Below are 17374 nucleotides of genomic sequence, written 5' to 3'. Positions count from 1 at the left end.
GGAGTGGTTCCTGGTGCCTGTTCTGGCGCATCCACAAAGCCCCCTTCAGATGGATGCAGGGAGAGAGGGTAGAGAGCCCAGGGAACTCACAGATGCCCCAGTGCCAGGCCCTGTTCCAGGACTCTGTCGTGGGCAACACAGGACTGTTGGGGAGCTGCAATAATGATGACCCCAGCACCTGGCTCCCACGTCACCTGTCCCCAGCCCACTGAGCTGCTGTGGAGTCACGTGTGGTCCTTGCCCAGTGGGGCTCAGCTGTACTCTAGGGAGGGACCAGCCCTTCTTCTCTGCCCCCTACTGATGTGCAAGAACCCACTGGAGCCACTGTGATCACCATGTCCCAGACCCTGGCCACCAGTTCACATACTGCCACAACACTGGCTCACGGCCCCTGGGCCAGTCCCATGCTGGATCCTATGAGCTTCAGGCTTTTGTTCCCATTTGCAGCAGGGTAAAGTGAGGAAGGACAAATCCAGGGAGCATACCTAGGCCACCCAGCAGCGGGGACCAGTAATTTCTTCCCCAGCAAGACTGTGTCCAGCTTCAACATCCCATGAGCTCCCAGCACTGGTACCAGCTTCCCTAGGCAGCAGGCATCTAGCCACGTGTCATGTCTGCTAAGAAGGACACTCTTGTGACAACAAAAGCCCTCACTGTCCCAAGTCTGTAAAAAGGAAGCCGGCAGGAGCAGAACCCTCCTAGAGCACAGTCGTACTGTGCAGCCTGCTTGGCCTGAACCCCCACTTGCCTGTGAGTTCCTCACTGCTCTGTTTGGTGATCACGGCCCACCAGAAACAGGCTCAGAGAGATCCAGTGCCTTGCCTCGGGTCCCATAGAGTTGAGAGTCAAATGAGGCTTGCCTGGTGGTAGAGCCAGACTCTTTAACATGAGGACGTGGCTCTCTGTTGGCCCTGTAAACACTGAACCAATCATGCAGTTGTTGAAAAAAATCCTACCAGCCCCGAGGAATTGCTGGTCCCAGCTGCTGTCACTGCTCTACACGGTAGGGGTAGATCAAGGAACAGGACAAGCAAAGCATCTGCCCTCGTGGCATTCACCTTCTAGAAAGTGAAACACGACAGAAATTAAAATAACTGTCTAACTGTAGGTAAACTGAGGGCATTCCCTGTGCTGGTTACAGGACTTTCTTAGGTGATGTTGGAGCTGAGGCTTGATAGAGGGCACAGGCCGTGTGGACACTGGGGCAAGTATCCAGGCAGACAAAGGCCAGTGCAAAGGCCCCATGGCAAGCTCAGACGTACATGAAAGGAATAGCAGTGAAGCCAGGAGGCTGGAATGGAGTGAGCTCAGGGCGAGGGTAGGAGAGGAGGTGGGAGGAAGAATGGGTCCCACTGGGCAGGGCCTTGTTGCTTCATGACATTTAAGTCCAAGACACATTCACAATACAGTTTTTTTCCCCTAAATAAAATGCCTGATCTTGGTGTTTGGGAAGATGCCCAGTATTGTTTATTTCTCAAGGCTCCCTCTCCCTGCCCCGGCCCACTGGCCACCCCTGCAGACTGGAGACCCACTTGACCTGCCCCTGCCTGCCTCGGCCACAGGTGCCTAAGATCTCTGAGGTGTTTGGTTTCCAGGACCCTGGACACCCAGGGGACCACCTTGAGCCTCGGTCCCTCATTGATTTTACCCCTCCTCCCACTCCGTATCATAGTTAACTCTTCAACTCCAGGTAGCAAACACCTGGCTTAAGGGGCCCCAAGCTAAAGGGACATTTGTTACTCTTGATTCTGTTCCTGCTGTATTTCACCCTCTGTGAGTCTGAGTTTCACTCTCCAGCTTAGGCCCTCATGGTGGCAACATGGCTGCCATAGCTCCCAGCAGTACACCTTCACCCAACCAGGAGCAAAGACACAAAGCAGGGCAGCCACCAGGATAGTGGGGAAAAAGTGCAAAGCCTTCTTAGATGCCTCTGCTTTCAGAGCAGTTGCAGGCAACAGGATTGGAGATGCCTTTAATTTGCTTGGACCAGCCACCTCCCCTGTCCTGGGCCTGTTACTGTTGCAACAAAATTGGGTTCTCTCAGCACAAAAGGAAGGTGGGCTGGTAGGATCCAGTGTGTCTGCCAGTCTCCACCTCGTAATGCCAAGCTCTTCAGCCCTGGAAGGACCAGACTTTCCTCAGACAAACCGACTGGTTAAGAAACCACAGCTGATGAATGTGTGTGCATGCGACAGTGCGCCAGCAGCAAGAGGACAGCATGCTCACGTGGGATATTTGAAAGAGAGCTTAGCAGAGGGATCATTTGCAGAGAAGTGGACAGGGAACAGGGAAACCTCAGGGCCAGTGCATGACCCTAGACTGGTAACAGAGGAGAGGTGTTACTCCCCACACAAGGCACAAGGGAGCAAAGTGGAACCCAGAAGAGCAAATCCTGGAGACAGCTGCCCTGAGGGGAGTTGTGTTCCTGGCAACCCCACAGGGAGGGAGTTGGGGGAACCCCTCCCCCATCTTCTGCCAGGCTCCCCATTGTCTAAACCCCACTGGAAGCCAGAGGGCCCAGGAGCCCAAATGATACTGACCACCCAGGTCAGCTTCCCAGGACATAGAGCAGGACAGAAAAGGGACCTGGGGACAAGTAAAGATAGCCGGCCCCAGGGTTTTTCCCTAATGTGTTTTCAGCAACAACTCAGGAACCAGTTGTCCCAAGAGATGTGGTGTTGGGCATGGAGAACTGGGCACCTGAGACAAACAAAATGGCTCCCATAACCTGCTCACTGGCTTGTTCTTCAGTGCCTCTGGCCCCAGTGCATCTGGCCTTGCGTCGGTCAGGTCCTAGATACTGGGCTGCCGGCCCAGGCCAGGCACACCAGTCACAGCTGCGTTAAGTCCAACAATTGGGAGATGGAGACACTTAAAATCCCACTTTACAGGGACATCCCTGGCAGTCCAGAGGTTGAGACACCACCCTTCCACTGCAGGGCGCACAGGTTCGATCCCTGGTCAGGGAACTAAGATCTCGCAAGCCATGCAGTGAAGCCAAAAAAAAAAACCCATTTTACATGGGCTGATTGAAACTCAGATGCTTGCCTAGCCACCCCACCCTTCAAGACTTTTGAACAACCCGCATTTATATGTCTGCTGCATGCCAGATCCTCGCCCTGGATGATCTACATGGATTTTCAACACAAACTAGGAAGACTCAGTCCCATTTCCAGATGAAGAAACAGGCTCAGCAAGACAAGATGTGACTTGCCCCAGGTCCTGCAGAGAGAAAGTGGCAAAGCTCTGGGCCAGCAGGCTTCCAGCGCTTCCCCTGTTGCTTCCGCAAATGAATTTAGCCGGACTGACTCTCAGGGAATGTGAAGAAATGAATAAGTATTGCTTCTTTCACCATCAAGCCTTTTATAGACTGTTCCTCTGCCTGGAAAACCCTCCCTGTTTACCAGAAACCTCTTCTTCCTTCAAGGCTCACACCTAGGAAGTCATCCCTGAACCCTTAGACTGGATCAGGAGCCTCTTCTGGGTCCCCTGAGCCCCCTGGCTTTTCCCCATTGAAGCTTGGGTCACTCTGCCTGTGCTTCCCCCATCACAGCCTTGGTCATTCTGGACTGTCACTGGTGTGTCTCCCCCATGGACCTTTATGTCATTTTCAGTGCTGAGCTAGGCCAGGCCTATAGTTGGAGATCAGAAAATTGTTGGGTGAATAAGTGAAAGTAACTGCATGGGGAATATTCAAAATCCTTAACCCCTGGCTAAGAAGCCAATGACCAATCTAGAACGGAGCCTGGCCAGAGTGCTGGGGTAAGGGTCCTGGGAGCCCCTGGCTGTGTCAGGTGACCCCTTATAGTTCCTGGACCGTAGGAGAGTGAGGGAGTTACTAGGAGCTGCACTAGTAACAAACCAGTATTGTGATACCCCATACACTTGAACAGTGCTTCCGGCTGAACGTCAGCTCTGGGCACAAACCAGTATTGTGATACCCCATACACTTGAACAGTGCTTCCGGCTGAACGTCAGCTCTGGGCATCTGCGGATCAGAGAGGTAGAGTTTCCCGCCTGAAGATGCACAGGCTGGATCCTCACTTTGACCTTACCAATTGGACCCTGCTGTCTCTCCACCCTCTGGAGCAAGCAATCACAGTCACCCCCTCCTCTGCTTCCTCAGACAGCTGCTGTGATTTGAATAACCAAGCAGGCTGTTGGATGTCAGGTAGTGACTGATTTGCTTGGCAAACAGACCCTCAGGTCTGCTGGTAATATGGAAAAACACTCAGCCCCACTGGGGTCTCTGTTTCCTCTCTCCACCCCCAAGGGCTGCTTAGGTTCCAGTCTTGCCCTTGCTTGACCTCCCGGGGGGCCCTAGTGCTTGTCTTCCCCTGGAGGCTGGAGAGTACCCTCAGGAACCTGGCAGAGGAGAAGGCGGAGGAATGGCAGGGCCCAAGGCAGAGGTAACTGGAGCCAGCTAAGTCTGCCTCCTGGGCCTGTCACAAAATTTGCATGGAGAGAATGAGACCTCTCTGTGACTTCCCCCTCCCTTCCCACCTGGAATAGTCCTCCTGGGCCTGAGGTCTGACAGCAGGTGGAGGAAGCAGCCCTGTGTGGGGGGGAGCTGTTCCCGGTGGTGATGCCCCGCGCCTTCCTGGTCAGGAGTTGGCGTCCACAGCCACCCAACTGGGGCCACCTGCCTGACCAGCTCCGGGGACATGCCTATGTCCCAGGTGGGCCCCTCACTGGGCCTAGAGGTGAGGGGCAGGGGAGACACAAAGCATCATCATCTGGCTTCTCTCCTCAGACTGCAGCAGGCTGGGGGGGCCACTGGCACACCAGTCTTCTGGCCTCCGGGACTCTTGGGCAGCGGTGAGTCTGCAGCTGGCCCACAAGACCCTGCTCAGTTTCACCCCTGCCCGCTCTCAGCCTCCAGAGAACCTGCCTGCCCCTTACCCCCTCGTGCCACTCCAGCCTCGGGACCTTCCCACCCATTGTCCTCTCTGCTGGAAATGCCTTTTCTTTTTTAGTAGTGGGCTCACTGTTAGCCCTCACCCCAAGTACCCTTTCCCCAGGGTGGGCAGCCACAGCCCCTGCCCCCAGGGATTCTCTGCCCAGTGGGGCAGAAGAACAGGATTCAAACCAATAATGGGTGGTGGTTTGCATTACGTCAGAGAATCAGACAAGGTGACAGGAGCTGGATGGGGGATGGGGGAGGAGCTTTGGGGTCTCTCAGAAGGGATACTCAGCTGTGCGTGCACTGGAAGAAGGAAAGCCCTAGGCGGGATGTAAATGCGCTGGAGATTATTTCAGTTTTTATTGGGAGCCAGGACTGTCCTAGGCAATGGGTGTTGAGGAGTAAGACAAAAACTCATTCCTTCCTGAAGCTTATAATCTGGTGGGAGCTGCAGGTATAGATAATAAAATTGGGGAAAAAAATATTATGTTGGAAGATGGTATGTACTATGGAGAAATAGAAAACAAAGGGCGATGGGGGGCAGGGTGGTCAGTGAAGACCTTGGGGAGAGGGTGGCATAAGCACGCACAAACTGCAGTCTCCAGCCTTCCCAGACCTCCTTGGTTCCCAGTTCTAGGTGCTCCATTTGGTCCAGTGGAGGGGTGGGGTGGGGTCCTAACTCCCATGTCCCTCCCACAGCCCTCCCAGGGCACACTGACTGCCACTCCTAGGGGCCCTGGGATGCCTGGCTGCCCCCTCTGCCCCAAGGCTTCCCGTTGCAGCGGATGCTGACCCGGCACCTCAAGTGCCACAGCCCTGCCCACCACCACGTGTGCCACTACTGTGGCAAGGGCTTTCACGACGCCTTTGACCTCAAGTGGCACGTGAGGACTCACATGGGTAAGCGGCGGCAGGGACCGACTGGGAGGCGCTGCTGGGGGGGGGATGGAACGAAATGGAGGGAGGTGCATGGGATGTGGAGTTTCTGTGCACTTGAGTTCCGTGCACAAGTGGGGCATGTGTTAGTGGGGCAGAGACTCAGCCTTCAGGAGGCTGGGAATACCATGCACCTCAGCTCCCAGCCAGTGGGTGTTGGGGTGGTGCCAAGGTGGGGGCCTGCTGAGGGATACAAAGAGAAAACAGGTACTGGTTACAGGATTCAGGTCGCATATTGAAGGGTGCAAGGGAAAGCCTCCCTCCTTCTCCAGGGGAAGGAACATCCTGGTGAGGAGGGTGGGGACACACAGCTCCCACGTTTGCACGGGGTGGAGGTAGCAGATGGTGGGAAGCAGGCCGAGGTCTGGCGAACCTGGAGTAGGAAAGGGGGAATGCTCACGGAGGGCGAGGTCGGAGGGTGCTGGTCTGGGGGCCATTGCCCTGTCTGTCCTCTCTCCCTCTGGCCCACCTGCGCAGGGATCCGGCCATTCCGCTGCGGAGCTTGCGGGAAAGCATTCACGCAGCGCTGCTCACTTGAAGTGCATCTTGCCAAGGCACACGGACAGCTGGCCAGCTACGCTTATCGTGAGCGCCGTGAGAAGTTGCATGTGTGTGAGGACTGCGGCTTCACCAGTTCGAGGCCTGACGCCTACGCGCAGCACCGCACCCTGCACCACGCTGCTTGAGACTGGGAACCCTGTGTCCAACCCATGAGAGGGAAATAAACAGAGGAAAGGCACGCATAGAACACAGCATTTATTACACAAGGGGGAGAGTGGTTCACTCGGTCCAGCGGTGGCCGCAGTGTGGGGCTGTGCACACGTAATACAAGCGCATGGCATCCTGGCAGAAAGGATGTACGGTTAGGAAGGGTCTGGATCCACAGGGCTGGGTACAACACGAACCTCCATCCAGAGAAGCCTCACCCCAAAAGAACAGACTAGGGGGCTTTCCCCACTACTAAAGGTCCAGCTCGAGATGCCTGGAAGGGCAGGATCTCCCCAATATTGGTATCCCCACCCCTGGGAAGGACCAGGCCCAGGTCACTCCTAAAGCCTTGCTCTCACCACTCACCTCGGCCCGGGCACTGTGTGACTGGAAGAACACCGCCTCCTTGTGGCCGCACCTGAGAGGACAGTCAGCCACTCAGAGCCTGCCATACCCTTCCCTCCTCCCTTCTCCGTCCGGTGAGGATGAGCCACCTTCCCTCCCCAATACCAGCTGCGCGCTCACTTTTGGCAAGGGTGGTCTTCGGTCCGCGGCAACGTGGGGTCCTGGGACACGTCAGCGATGATCTGGGTCAGTTCGCTGAGGGAATAAAGGGTGAATAAGTATGCTTAGACCGGGCCTCCCAAGCCAACAACCCCGTCTCCGAGCTCGGGCCCTGCCACTCACTCCACTTCGTGCGTGATTTTGTTGACGTAGATGCAGCTGTTGTCGGCTTCCTGCTGGTAATCACAATTCCGGCACTGCGAGAGGGCGAGAGTGGCGGGAAGGGGGTCACAGAGAGATCCCCGATGGGACTGGGAGGGCATGGCCTTCCCCCGAGGGGATGACTAGGGGATGGAGTCTTGAGGTTGGGATCATTGGGTGTAATCGAGAATCACGTCGCGGATGGGCAAGACGAGAAAGTCGGGTTCACTAGGGGGACAGTTGGGAGGGTATACCAGGATGGGGCGGCACTGGGAGTAGGGCCGGGCCACGTTGGGAACCTGTGGGCCGGTCACGGAACACCGGGGCGCCCGGCTGGCTCGCGCTCACCGCGTACAGCAGAATGCGGTTCTCCTTGTCCTCCTTGGGGTAAAGCATGTTGTTACTGTGGGGAGGGGGGAGGTCTGAGGTCAGTACTGGGGCCACTACTTGCTCCCCTTCCACAGTGCTGGCCGGGTCTCACCATTCCTGGCAGAATCGAATACCCACGAAGCCCGGCTCGTAGGTCCCATCGGGTTCCATGGCGACTCACTGCCCGCCTAGCCTTCAGCGTTTACTCAGCCGCGCGACAGGTCGCGGGAAGGGTCAGATCTCTTAGCTTCGCCAAAAGAGGGGAGGAGCTGCGCACATGTAATGGCTCCCAGTGGCTTTGTGCTGGCTGATCTGAGCTGAGGTTTGATTAATTACTTGCTTCAATCGTTTGATATCCTAGAATATGGCTTCCAACTTCTGGGCCTTTCTTCCCCAGTTTACAGAATAGTGTGGTACGAGAACCGGGAAAAATGATGCGTCACGTAACCCTCAAAGTGCTGAGTGTAAATGGAGAGGCCTTGGCTCTTTGCAGGTTGAAGGCCAGTGCACATGCGCGGACAGGGGTAGCTCTTGCCAGTCCTTCCTCTCGGCTTCAGCCTTCGCCCGCCAGGCCGTTTCCCGTGACGCTATTGGAAGAACTGTGCACTGTGAGAGACTTCTCAGGATTGGCTGGGCCTACCCAGGACTTCTTCCAGGCGGCGGCGAAGAGACGCGGCGATTGGCCAGGTCCGGGAGCAGGGGGAGGGGCTGATATCCCAGAAGCGGCGGCGGCGGCGGCGGCTGCGGAGCCGGTGTGAGGCGGCTGACTGGGTTGCGGGACCCCGCAGGGCGCGGCGAGATGGAGGTGACGGGGTTGTCGGCGCCTACAGTGAACATTTTCATCAGCAGCTCACTCAACAGTTTTCGCTCCCAGAAGCGGTACAGTCGCAGCCTCACCATAGCTGAGTTCAAGGTGTGGCCGTGGGGGCGGGGTCCTGAGGGGCGGGGCTAGTGTTGAGGGGGCGGGACCAATAAGAAATGGAGGGTCTTCCCCAGCGCAGGGAAGGGGCCAGAGATAAGCCGAGGTTGCAGAGGTTCTGGACTGGACCTCAGCGGGCGGGGCCAGAGGGAACCTGAGGTTCCAGAGAATGGGTGCGGGGCCAGAGAAAAAAAGAGGTTTCAGGGAGTGGGGGCAAGACCAGAGGAGGTGGGGCCAGGGATAACCAGGTGGGTCCTAAATGGTAGGTCTCTTGGAGGAGCGAGGAATGGGTGATGGTTATTGATACAAAGGGCGGAGCCTCAGGTCAGCGAGTGGGGCCACTGACAGCCTTCCACCTCGTCCCCGCCTCCCCATCTTGTTATCCCCACAGTGTAAACTACAGCTGGTTGTGGGCAGCCCTGCTTCTTGCATGGAATTGGAGCTGTATGGACCTGACGACAAGTTCTACAGCAAGCTGGATCAGGAGGATGCACTGCTGGGCTCTTATCCCGTAGATGACGGCTGTCGCATCCATGTGAGGCCTCCCTACCTGGGATCCCTCCCCTCCGTTCATTTATTTATTCAATAGATGCTTGATGTGCTTTGCGCTGTGTGATAACCAAAATAGGCCCTAACCGCATGGAGCTCCCAGTCCAGCAGTGAGAGAGACAGACCCATCACCAGACATTGGCAGCCAGATTGGTCTGGACTGGGCTGAGAAAAGCCTAGGGGACTGGAGGCATCCAGAAGAGGTGCCTGACCCCACCTCGGGGTATCAGAAGGGACTTCCTGAAGTTAGGGATGCCTGAGTTGAGATCTGAAGGATGACCTAAGAGAAGAGGCAGGAGGGGCATTCCAGGCAGAGGGAACAGAGTGTGAGGTGGGTCAGGGTGAGCAAAGAGGCTCACATATTGGGAGAAGCCAGAACACAGAGGACCTCTGCATGCATCAGCTCACATCATCCTCTCTGTCCTCAGTCTTCCCCGCCCCCCCAAAACTCTGCAGACGTCCTAGCATCCCAGGTGAACTTTGCATGTGCTGTTCTCTGTGCCTGAATGTTTCTTTTTTCTATGCCCACATGGCTCACTCCTTCCTTCCAGTCTTTACTTAAATGTCACCTTCCGGGTGTGAGGGCTTCATTGCCCTCAGTATAAAATTTAAACCTCCTCCCTTTCCCACTTTCTTTGATTTTTGTTCTTCTCACTAATCACCTGTGGCATACTGTGTATTTTTCTCCAATACCTGGAACAGTGCCTGGCACAGAGAGGATGCTCAGTGAAACATTGTTGAATGATGAGTTGAATGCATAAAATAATACTTGGAAAATGGCGTAATTAACCCTATTTTGCGGAAGAGAAAACTTAGTTTCAGTATGGAATTTACTTTCCTGAGGAGAGACATAGCTAGAATTTTTACTTCAGTCTGCATGGCTCCAGAAGTTAGTGTACCCAGAGAACTGGGTCTTTTTTGTCTCTTTCAATTATTCATAACTGTTCACTAAGCATCCGCATTATGCCAGGGATATAGCTGTGAATCAAGTCTGAGAAGGTCTGTGTTTTAGCTCTGTCCAGTGAGTGCGGTAGGCGTTAGCTAAATATTCACGGGAACAAATGTAAAGGGTTAGTGAGATGAGGGCCATGCAGGAGGAGATCACAGAGCTGGGAGATCCTATACTGGGGAACCTGACCCATCAATGAGATCCAGGAGGACTTCCTGGAGGAGGTGCTGCCTGAACAGAGACCTGAAGTTAACTGAAGAAGGGGAAAGCGTGCTTCAGGAGGAGGGCACAACATGTGCAAACACTCTGAGGTGGGAGGGAGCAGAGTGGGGTACAGGGGCTGAAGAGTGACCTGTCCTGTTTTGGTGGGAAGTGGAAGCCAGGGGAGGACTCTGAGCCAGGAGGGTCCTGGTCTGACTCAGGTGTTCACAGGCTCCCTCTGATTGCATGTGGGGAACAGACAGTGGAGGACAGAGGAGTAGGGAGACCAAGGAGGAGACTGCTTCCATAGTCCAGTTGAGGTTATGGGTCCTGGACCATTGTGGGAGCAGGTTGGGACTGTGCTGAGCCCATAGGACTGACTTTGGACTGACCTGGGCAGTCTCAGCCTTGGGATGCTGGGGGGTCAGGCAGGGCAGTGGCCTCCTCAAACAGGAGGGTTTCACACATGGATTCAGGTATAGACAGGGTGCTGACTTCTGAGGCCATACAAGGAAAGTTTCCCAGAGGTGGAGCCTCTGGAGAATTTGTATTTTTTCTAAAATTCTTTTTCTGTTTATAAATATCACCCATATTTCTTTTCTTTAAATTTATTTATTTATTTTTGTCTGCGTTGGGTCTTCGTTGCTGCACGCGGCTTTCTCTAGTTATGGCGAGCGGGGGGCTACTCTTTGTTGCAGTGAGCAGGCTTATTGTGGTGGTTTCTCTTGTTGCGGAGCACAGGCTCTAGGCGCGCGGGCTTCAGTAGTTGTGGCTCGTGTGCTCTAGAGCACAGGCTCAGTAGTTGTGGTGCACAGGCTTAGTTGCCCTGCGGCGTGTGGGATCTTCCTGGACCAGGGCTCAAACCCATGTCCCCTGCATTGGCAGGCAGATTCTTAACCCCTGCGCCACCAGGGAAGCCCTCACACATATTTCTTGCAACAACGAATGACAGCAATCTCAAACTTAGAAAAACCCCTGATATAGAAAGTGGAACTTCTTAGTGATCGTTAGCCAGAAATAAGGGCCGTTTCAGTTTTGCCCAGTGACTCAGGCCAAATGCTTTAGGGTGTTCCTCACCCTTGTCTTTCCCTCACACCCACATCTAATCTGTCCGCAGATCCATGGGCTCCACCCACAAAAATCTATCCAGAATCCAGATTCTCCTCCCTCACTGCCCCCACCCTGGCCCAGCCTCCATCTTCTCCCTCCTGGACCATCACACAAGCCGTCTCCCTGCTCCCATCCCTGTGCCCCTCCATCTGCTTCCCACACTCAGCTGAGGGAGCGTGTAAACACTTGTGTCAGATCAGAGCCTTCCTGGCTGAGCCCTTCCCTGGCTGCATCTCATTCTAGGTAAAAGCCAAAGTCTGCAGTGATCTATTGTGTCTCCCACTCTCCCCCTGGCTCACTCCACTGCCGCCGTGCTGGCCCTGCTGTTTCTCAGGAGCTAAAGACATTTCTACATCTGGGACTTTGTGCTTGTTCCTTCAGGCCTGTCTCAGACATCCCCTCCTTCCAGAAGCCTCTTTGTTGTATTTGTCTGCATAGAACCTTGTCGTCATCTGGTGTTTAATACCCATCTCTGTGCATTTGTTTCTGGTTGGCCTCCCAGCAGAATGAGCACTCCTTGAGGGCAGGAATTGATCTATTTTTGTACCGTGTCCCTAGTACCCAGCACGGGGCCCAGCTGGGTGCCTTGGAGGAGCTCATCAGGTGATGAGTGAATAAATGTTGGGGGTGGTACAGAAGAGATGCACCAGGATCTGGAAGTTGGGGTCAGCCTAGGAGGGTCCCAGAGGTCCAGAGAGGATAGACACACTGCCCGGAGGGTTCATGAGCAAGGCCCGAGCTCTGCCCTTCGGTTCCAGTGTCCTGGGGCCATCAGTGATGCGGATGTCAGTATGTAGGGGTCATCTGGAAGCAGATGCAGCCTCCAGGGCCTTGGATGGGTGGTAGAGAGGGAGATGGCCATTGTAGACACCTGCTCTCACCCCTTCGGCTGGGCTCAGGGCAGGCAAGAAGGCTGGGGTAAAGGTGAGGGTAGAGTAATGTGGTTTTTCCGAGACAGGAGAGACTTAAATCTACGGAACGCTCCAACGTGCAGCCACACTCGCCCCCCGCAGCATCCCAGGCCTCTCTGCCCAGACCCTGATCCCCACTGACCTCCCTCCCCTCACTACAGGTCATTGACCACAGCGGTGCCCGTCTTGGGGAGTATGAGGACATGTCCAAGGTGGAGAAATACGAGATCTCACAAGAAGCCTACGACCAGAGGCAAAGTACGGGGTGCACAAGGAGGGGTGGGGGCTAGGGGAGGGGGTGGGGAGCAGACAGGATAGACGGGGACACTGAGGGCGAGTCGGTGGTGTGGGCAGTGGGGCAGGCAAGCATGGGGGAGTGGAGGGGGCGGGGTGAGGTTGGCGTGGGGACAGACGGCTCATGGGAGAACAGTCAGGGGTGGACGGGCATGAGGTGTGAATGGAGGCTGGGGGGTGTGGCCGAGTGCAGGCAGGCAGACAGGGCCATGAGAAAGTAGAGGGGGCCTGAGAGGAAGGTCTGGGGTGTGTATGTGGGGTCAGATAGGGGGGCGGTCAGGGTCACGCTGGGGGCACGGTGTAGGGGACAGAGCATGGTAGAATACGTGGAACCGACAGGACAATGGGGTGCGGGCATGTGGGGACAGGTGAGAATGTGTGGTGGGGAAGATGAAGGTTTCCGAGCCTGGGTGGAGGCAAGCATGATACTGAAGGGACGGGAGGATGGGGTGCCGCGAAAGACTGCAAGCAGGCACCTTCCTTTTAGTTTCGGGATTGTGGGGAGGCCCAGGGGTCCTGGGGAGAGGCCAGGGCTGTGGTGGGAGACTTGGGGGGCTTGGGTGACAGCCCTTCAACACCTAGCACGGAAGCGTTTCCCTCGGAGTGTTGGCCCCGTGCGGGTGGCAGATTATCTCGTTAGGCCAGAGGTCTCCCAGGTGGTCTCCCATGTCTGACCCTCACCCCCTACCCCACCCACAGACTCAGTCCGCTCCTTCCTGAAGCGCAACAAGCTAGGTCGATACAGTGAAGAAGAGCGGGCACAGCAGGAGGCCGAGAGCTCCCAGCGCCTTACTGAGGAGGAGGCCCAGGCCAGTGCCATCCCCGTGGGCAGCCGCTGTGAGGTGCAGGCGCCTGGGCAGCCCCCTCGCCGGGGCACCGTCATGTATGTAGGTACGTGGCTCACCGGGGCCTCGTGTCCTGCCTTGAGGTGGGCAGTGCTGGGGACCCAGCCCTCAAGGGGATCTCAGTCCAGGAAGGGAGACGGACCCAGGGGCTAACTCTGACAGCCTGGTATGTTCACGGCAGGGAAGTGGGAAGCAGAGGCCACATGACCTGAATTGTGATGGAGGAAGTGGAGGCCAGAGGGATCAATTCTGAGGTGAAAGCCTGGGGGCACAGTGGTCAGAGCTGAGATGGGGAAACAGGCAGAATTATTAGGCCTGTGATAGGGGAAGCACAGACCGAAGTGATCAGGGCACACCCGGGCCATGGGCAAGGCTGGACTGTGCTGGGCCTCGGAGACAGGAGAGAGCAGTGTGGGGTTTTTTTGGGTTTTTTAATAACAGTTTTATTAAGATAAAACTTATATACCATAAAATTCACCCATTTAGGGAACTCCCTGGTGGTCCAGTGGTTAGGACTCCACACTATCACTGCCAAGGGCCCACATTCAGTCTCTGGTTGGGGAACTAAGATCCTCCTAGCTGCGCCACACAGCCAAAAAAAAAATCACCCATTTAAAGAGTATCATTCATTAGCTTTTAGTTCACAGGAATCGTGCAACCGTCACCGGAGTCAGTTTTACATTTTCATCACCCTAAAAGGAAACGCTATAACCATTAGCAGCTACTCCCCATTTCTGAAACCCCAGCGCCCCCAGTCCACATAGCTGGCTACTAATCTATGTTATGTCTCTATAGACTTGCCTATTCTGGAAGTTTCATTTAAATGGAGTCATATAATACGTGGTCTTTTGAGACTGGCTTCTTTCACTAGAACCATAATTTCAAGGATCATCCATGTTGTAGTATGTGGCAGTATTTCATTTCTTTTTATTACCAAATAATATTGCATTGTATGCAACACCACATTTTATTTATTCATTCATCAGTTGAAGAACATTTGGCTCCTTCCCACTTTTTGGCTATTACAAATAACGTTGCTTTGAGTATCCTTGTTTAAGTTTTTGTGCGGACATGTGTTTTTATTTCTTTGTACCTAGGAGTGGAATTGCTGGGTCACAGAGTAACTCTTTCACTTTTTGAGGAGCTGCCACACTGTTTCCACAATGGCTGCACCATTTTACATTCCCACCAGCGATGAATGAGGGCTCCAGTTAATCCACGCCCTCATCAGCACTTACTATTACCTGTCTTTTTGATTACGGTCATTCTAATGGGTATGAAGTGGTAGAGCATTATGGTTTTGATTTGCGTTTCTGTGATGGCCAGTGATATTGAGCCTCTTTTCAGGTGCTTAACAGCCATTTGTAGATCTTCTTTAGAGAGATGGCTTATTCAGATCTTTTGCCCAGTTTTTAATTGGGTGGTTTGTCTTTTTGTTGTTGATTGGTGTGTTAGGGCTGCCGTATCAAAGTACCACACACCAGGTGGCTTAAAAAACAGAAATTTGTTTCTCACAGTTCTGGAAGCGGGAAGTCTAAGATTAAGGCTTTGGCAGGTTTGATTTCTTCTTAGGCCTCTCTCCTTGGCTTGCACATGGCCACCCTCTCTGTGTGTCCTCACATGGTCTTTCCTCTGTGGGCTAGCACATCCCTGGAGTCTTTGTCCAGATAACCTCTTATGAGGATGTCAGTCAGCCTGGATTAGATCCCACCCTAACGGCCTTATTTTAACTTAGTTATCTCTTTAAAGGCCCTGTCTCCAAATACAGTCACATTCTCAGCTACTGAGGGTTAGGGCTTCAACATGTGAACTTGCGGGGGACACGGTACAGCCCATAACAAGTTGTAAGAGTCCTTTTTGTATTCTAGATACAATTCCTTTATCAGATATATGATCTGCAAATATTTTCTCCCTTTCTGTGGGTTGGTTGTCTTTTTACAGTCTTGATAGTGTCCTTTGAAGCACAAACATTTTTGGTTTTTATGAAGTCCAATTTTTTTTTCTTTTTTTGCTTATGCATGTGGCATTATATGTAAGAGGTCAATGCCTAATAGAAGGTCACAAAGATTTAAACCTGTGTTTTCTTCTAAGGGTGTTATAGTGTTACATATTACATTTAGGTCTTTGACCCATTTTGAGTTAATTTTGGGTTATGGTGTGAGGTAGGAGTTCAACTTCATTCTCTTGCATGTGGATATCTAGTTGACCCAATACGATTTGTTGGAAAGACTGTTCTCTCCTCATTGGACTGTCTTGGCACCCTTGTCAGAAATCATTTGGCCATAAGCAGTGTGGGTTTTATGCTGAGCAAGACGGGCAGTTTTTGAGGAATTTGGGACAAGGCAGTGGTGCTGTTTCCCTTTGATTTTTACAGAGCCCCCTTTGGCTGGGGGTGTTGAGTGAATGGGGGTCAGGGTAGGAACAGGGAGACCAGTGAAGGGGGCTACCATATTGACGTGGGCAGGAGGTGGTGGTTGTCCTGGGTGGTAGCAAGGAGTGGTTTTTGCCAGGACAGGCTTTATACTCAGTGGGCAGGTGCGAATCTGGGGTGAACTGCCTAAGGAGGTTTCATTGGGATTTCTCCCCTGGGCAGGACTTACAGATTTCAAGCCTGGCTACTGGATCGGTGTCCGCTATGATGAGCCGCTAGGGAAAAACGATGGCAGGTAGAGATCCCCCGTGTAGCGTCTGTGTGTGTGCCTCTGTGCGCGTATGTGTGCATTTATGTGTAAGTGCATACATGTACTACTGGGGGAGCCCAGCCATGCTGGCATCTGGAGTAGGAGCCCTCTGACACTGCCTTCCCCATCATGCCCTGCAGTGTGAATGGGAAACGCTACTTTGAATGCCAGGCCAAGTACGGCGCCTTCGTCAAGCCATCCGTTGTGACAGTGGGGGACTTCCCCGAGGAGGACTACGGTTTGGACGAGATGTGATGCCCAAGGAAGGGCACCCCCCTGCTCCAGCTAACTCACCTATTGCCCTTCCCTGTGTGTGTCCATGGCCCTTTCCCCATGACCCCATTTTTATTTTATTCACTTGACCCTCGCCATTGACTTTTGAGACACATGTATTAAATTTGCCGGAAACCTGGGAAGTGTTTGGAAGACTCAATGATTATGGGGGGGCTGGAGACAGCTGGGTAGGTGAGGGGAGGGAGAGGGGATACCCCTTGTTTTTTTTCAATTTTTTAAATTTTTTGCGGTATGTGGGCCTCTCACCGTTGTGGCCTCTCCCATTGTGGAGCACAGGCTCCAGACGTGCAGGCTCAGCGGCCGCGGCTCACGGGCCCAGCCGCTCCGCTGCATGTGGGATCTTCCCGGACCGGGGCACGAACCCGCGTCCCCTGCATCGGCAGGCGGACTCTCAACCACTGCGCCACCAGGGAAGCCCTACCCCTTGTTTTTAAGGAATATGTATATACAACTCAAAACTTGTTCCTATTTCATTGGCCAGAATTCTGTCTCATGGCCACTTGTAGTTGCAAAGGTGGCTGGGAAATGTAGTTTTTATACTGGGTGGCCATTTCCTTGCCAAATATCAGAAGTTCCTCCAGCTACAGAAGCTGGGGAAAAGGGATATTGGGGTCAACAAGTAGTTCTACCACTATCCCTGTGGGTGGGGGACCCGTTCACTTAATATTTAAAAGAAAAAAGAAATGTCAAGTCTTTAGAAGTAGCATGAGGCCCCTCACAGCATCGTAGAGCTGGGCAAAGAGGTCTGCGCCCTCAGATATGTGACGTGTGCATGCAGCCCAGGCATTCTAGGGAGGCTGTTCCACCATGTGTATGTCTGCATGTGCAGTGACTCCTCATTAGCTCCTTGAAGGGATTCCTGATGGAATGACTATTCGGGAGGTTCTACTTAATTGTTAAAATGACTTTATTATAGCTTCTGGAGAAGAAGTTGGCACTGGTGGGAGCAACCGCAGTAAGCAGAATAAGGTTGAAATGCTTGAGAGCTGAAGGGGTCCTT

General features: G+C 53.8%; 3 protein-coding genes across 3 annotated transcripts; 2 read left to right on the top strand and 1 right to left on the bottom strand.

Moving 5' to 3' along the window:
* Positions 1 to 4585: 4585 nt before the first annotated feature.
* OVOL3 (ovo like zinc finger 3) lies at positions 4586 to 6525 on the top strand. The gene is given in 5 exon segments (XM_060130604.1): positions 4586 to 4679; positions 4754 to 4818; positions 5603 to 5669; positions 5672 to 5803; positions 6317 to 6525. Coding segments are annotated over 5 exon segments (567 nt in total).
* Positions 6526 to 6580: 55 nt separating this feature from the next.
* Positions 6581 to 8018, bottom strand: POLR2I (RNA polymerase II subunit I). The gene is made up of 6 exons (XM_060130605.1): positions 7734 to 8018; positions 7601 to 7655; positions 7235 to 7308; positions 7073 to 7147; positions 6914 to 6965; positions 6581 to 6682 (listed from the first exon to the last, which is right to left on the bottom strand). Exons 1-6 carry the CDS (start codon positions 7790 to 7792, stop codon positions 6620 to 6622), a joined length of 378 nt encoding a protein of 125 aa, XP_059986588.1. The 5' UTR covers positions 7793 to 8018; the 3' UTR covers positions 6581 to 6619.
* A 122-nt stretch (positions 8019 to 8140) lies between these two features.
* TBCB (tubulin folding cofactor B) lies at positions 8141 to 16496 on the top strand. The gene is made up of 6 exons (XM_060130603.1): positions 8141 to 8534; positions 8932 to 9075; positions 12422 to 12518; positions 13254 to 13445; positions 15993 to 16065; positions 16221 to 16496. The coding sequence occupies exons 1-6, from the start codon at positions 8421 to 8423 to the stop codon at positions 16333 to 16335; spliced, it is 735 nt and encodes a 244-aa protein (XP_059986586.1). The 5' UTR covers positions 8141 to 8420; the 3' UTR covers positions 16336 to 16496.
* The last annotated feature ends 878 nt before the right edge of the window (positions 16497 to 17374 follow it).

This window comes from Lagenorhynchus albirostris, chromosome 19 (assembly GCF_949774975.1).
Source record: "Lagenorhynchus albirostris chromosome 19, mLagAlb1.1, whole genome shotgun sequence".
NCBI classification, from domain to species: domain Eukaryota; kingdom Metazoa; phylum Chordata; class Mammalia; order Artiodactyla; family Delphinidae; genus Lagenorhynchus; species Lagenorhynchus albirostris.
The sequence above is the reverse complement of the archived record's forward strand: the minus strand, read 5'-3'. Positions and strand labels throughout refer to the sequence as shown.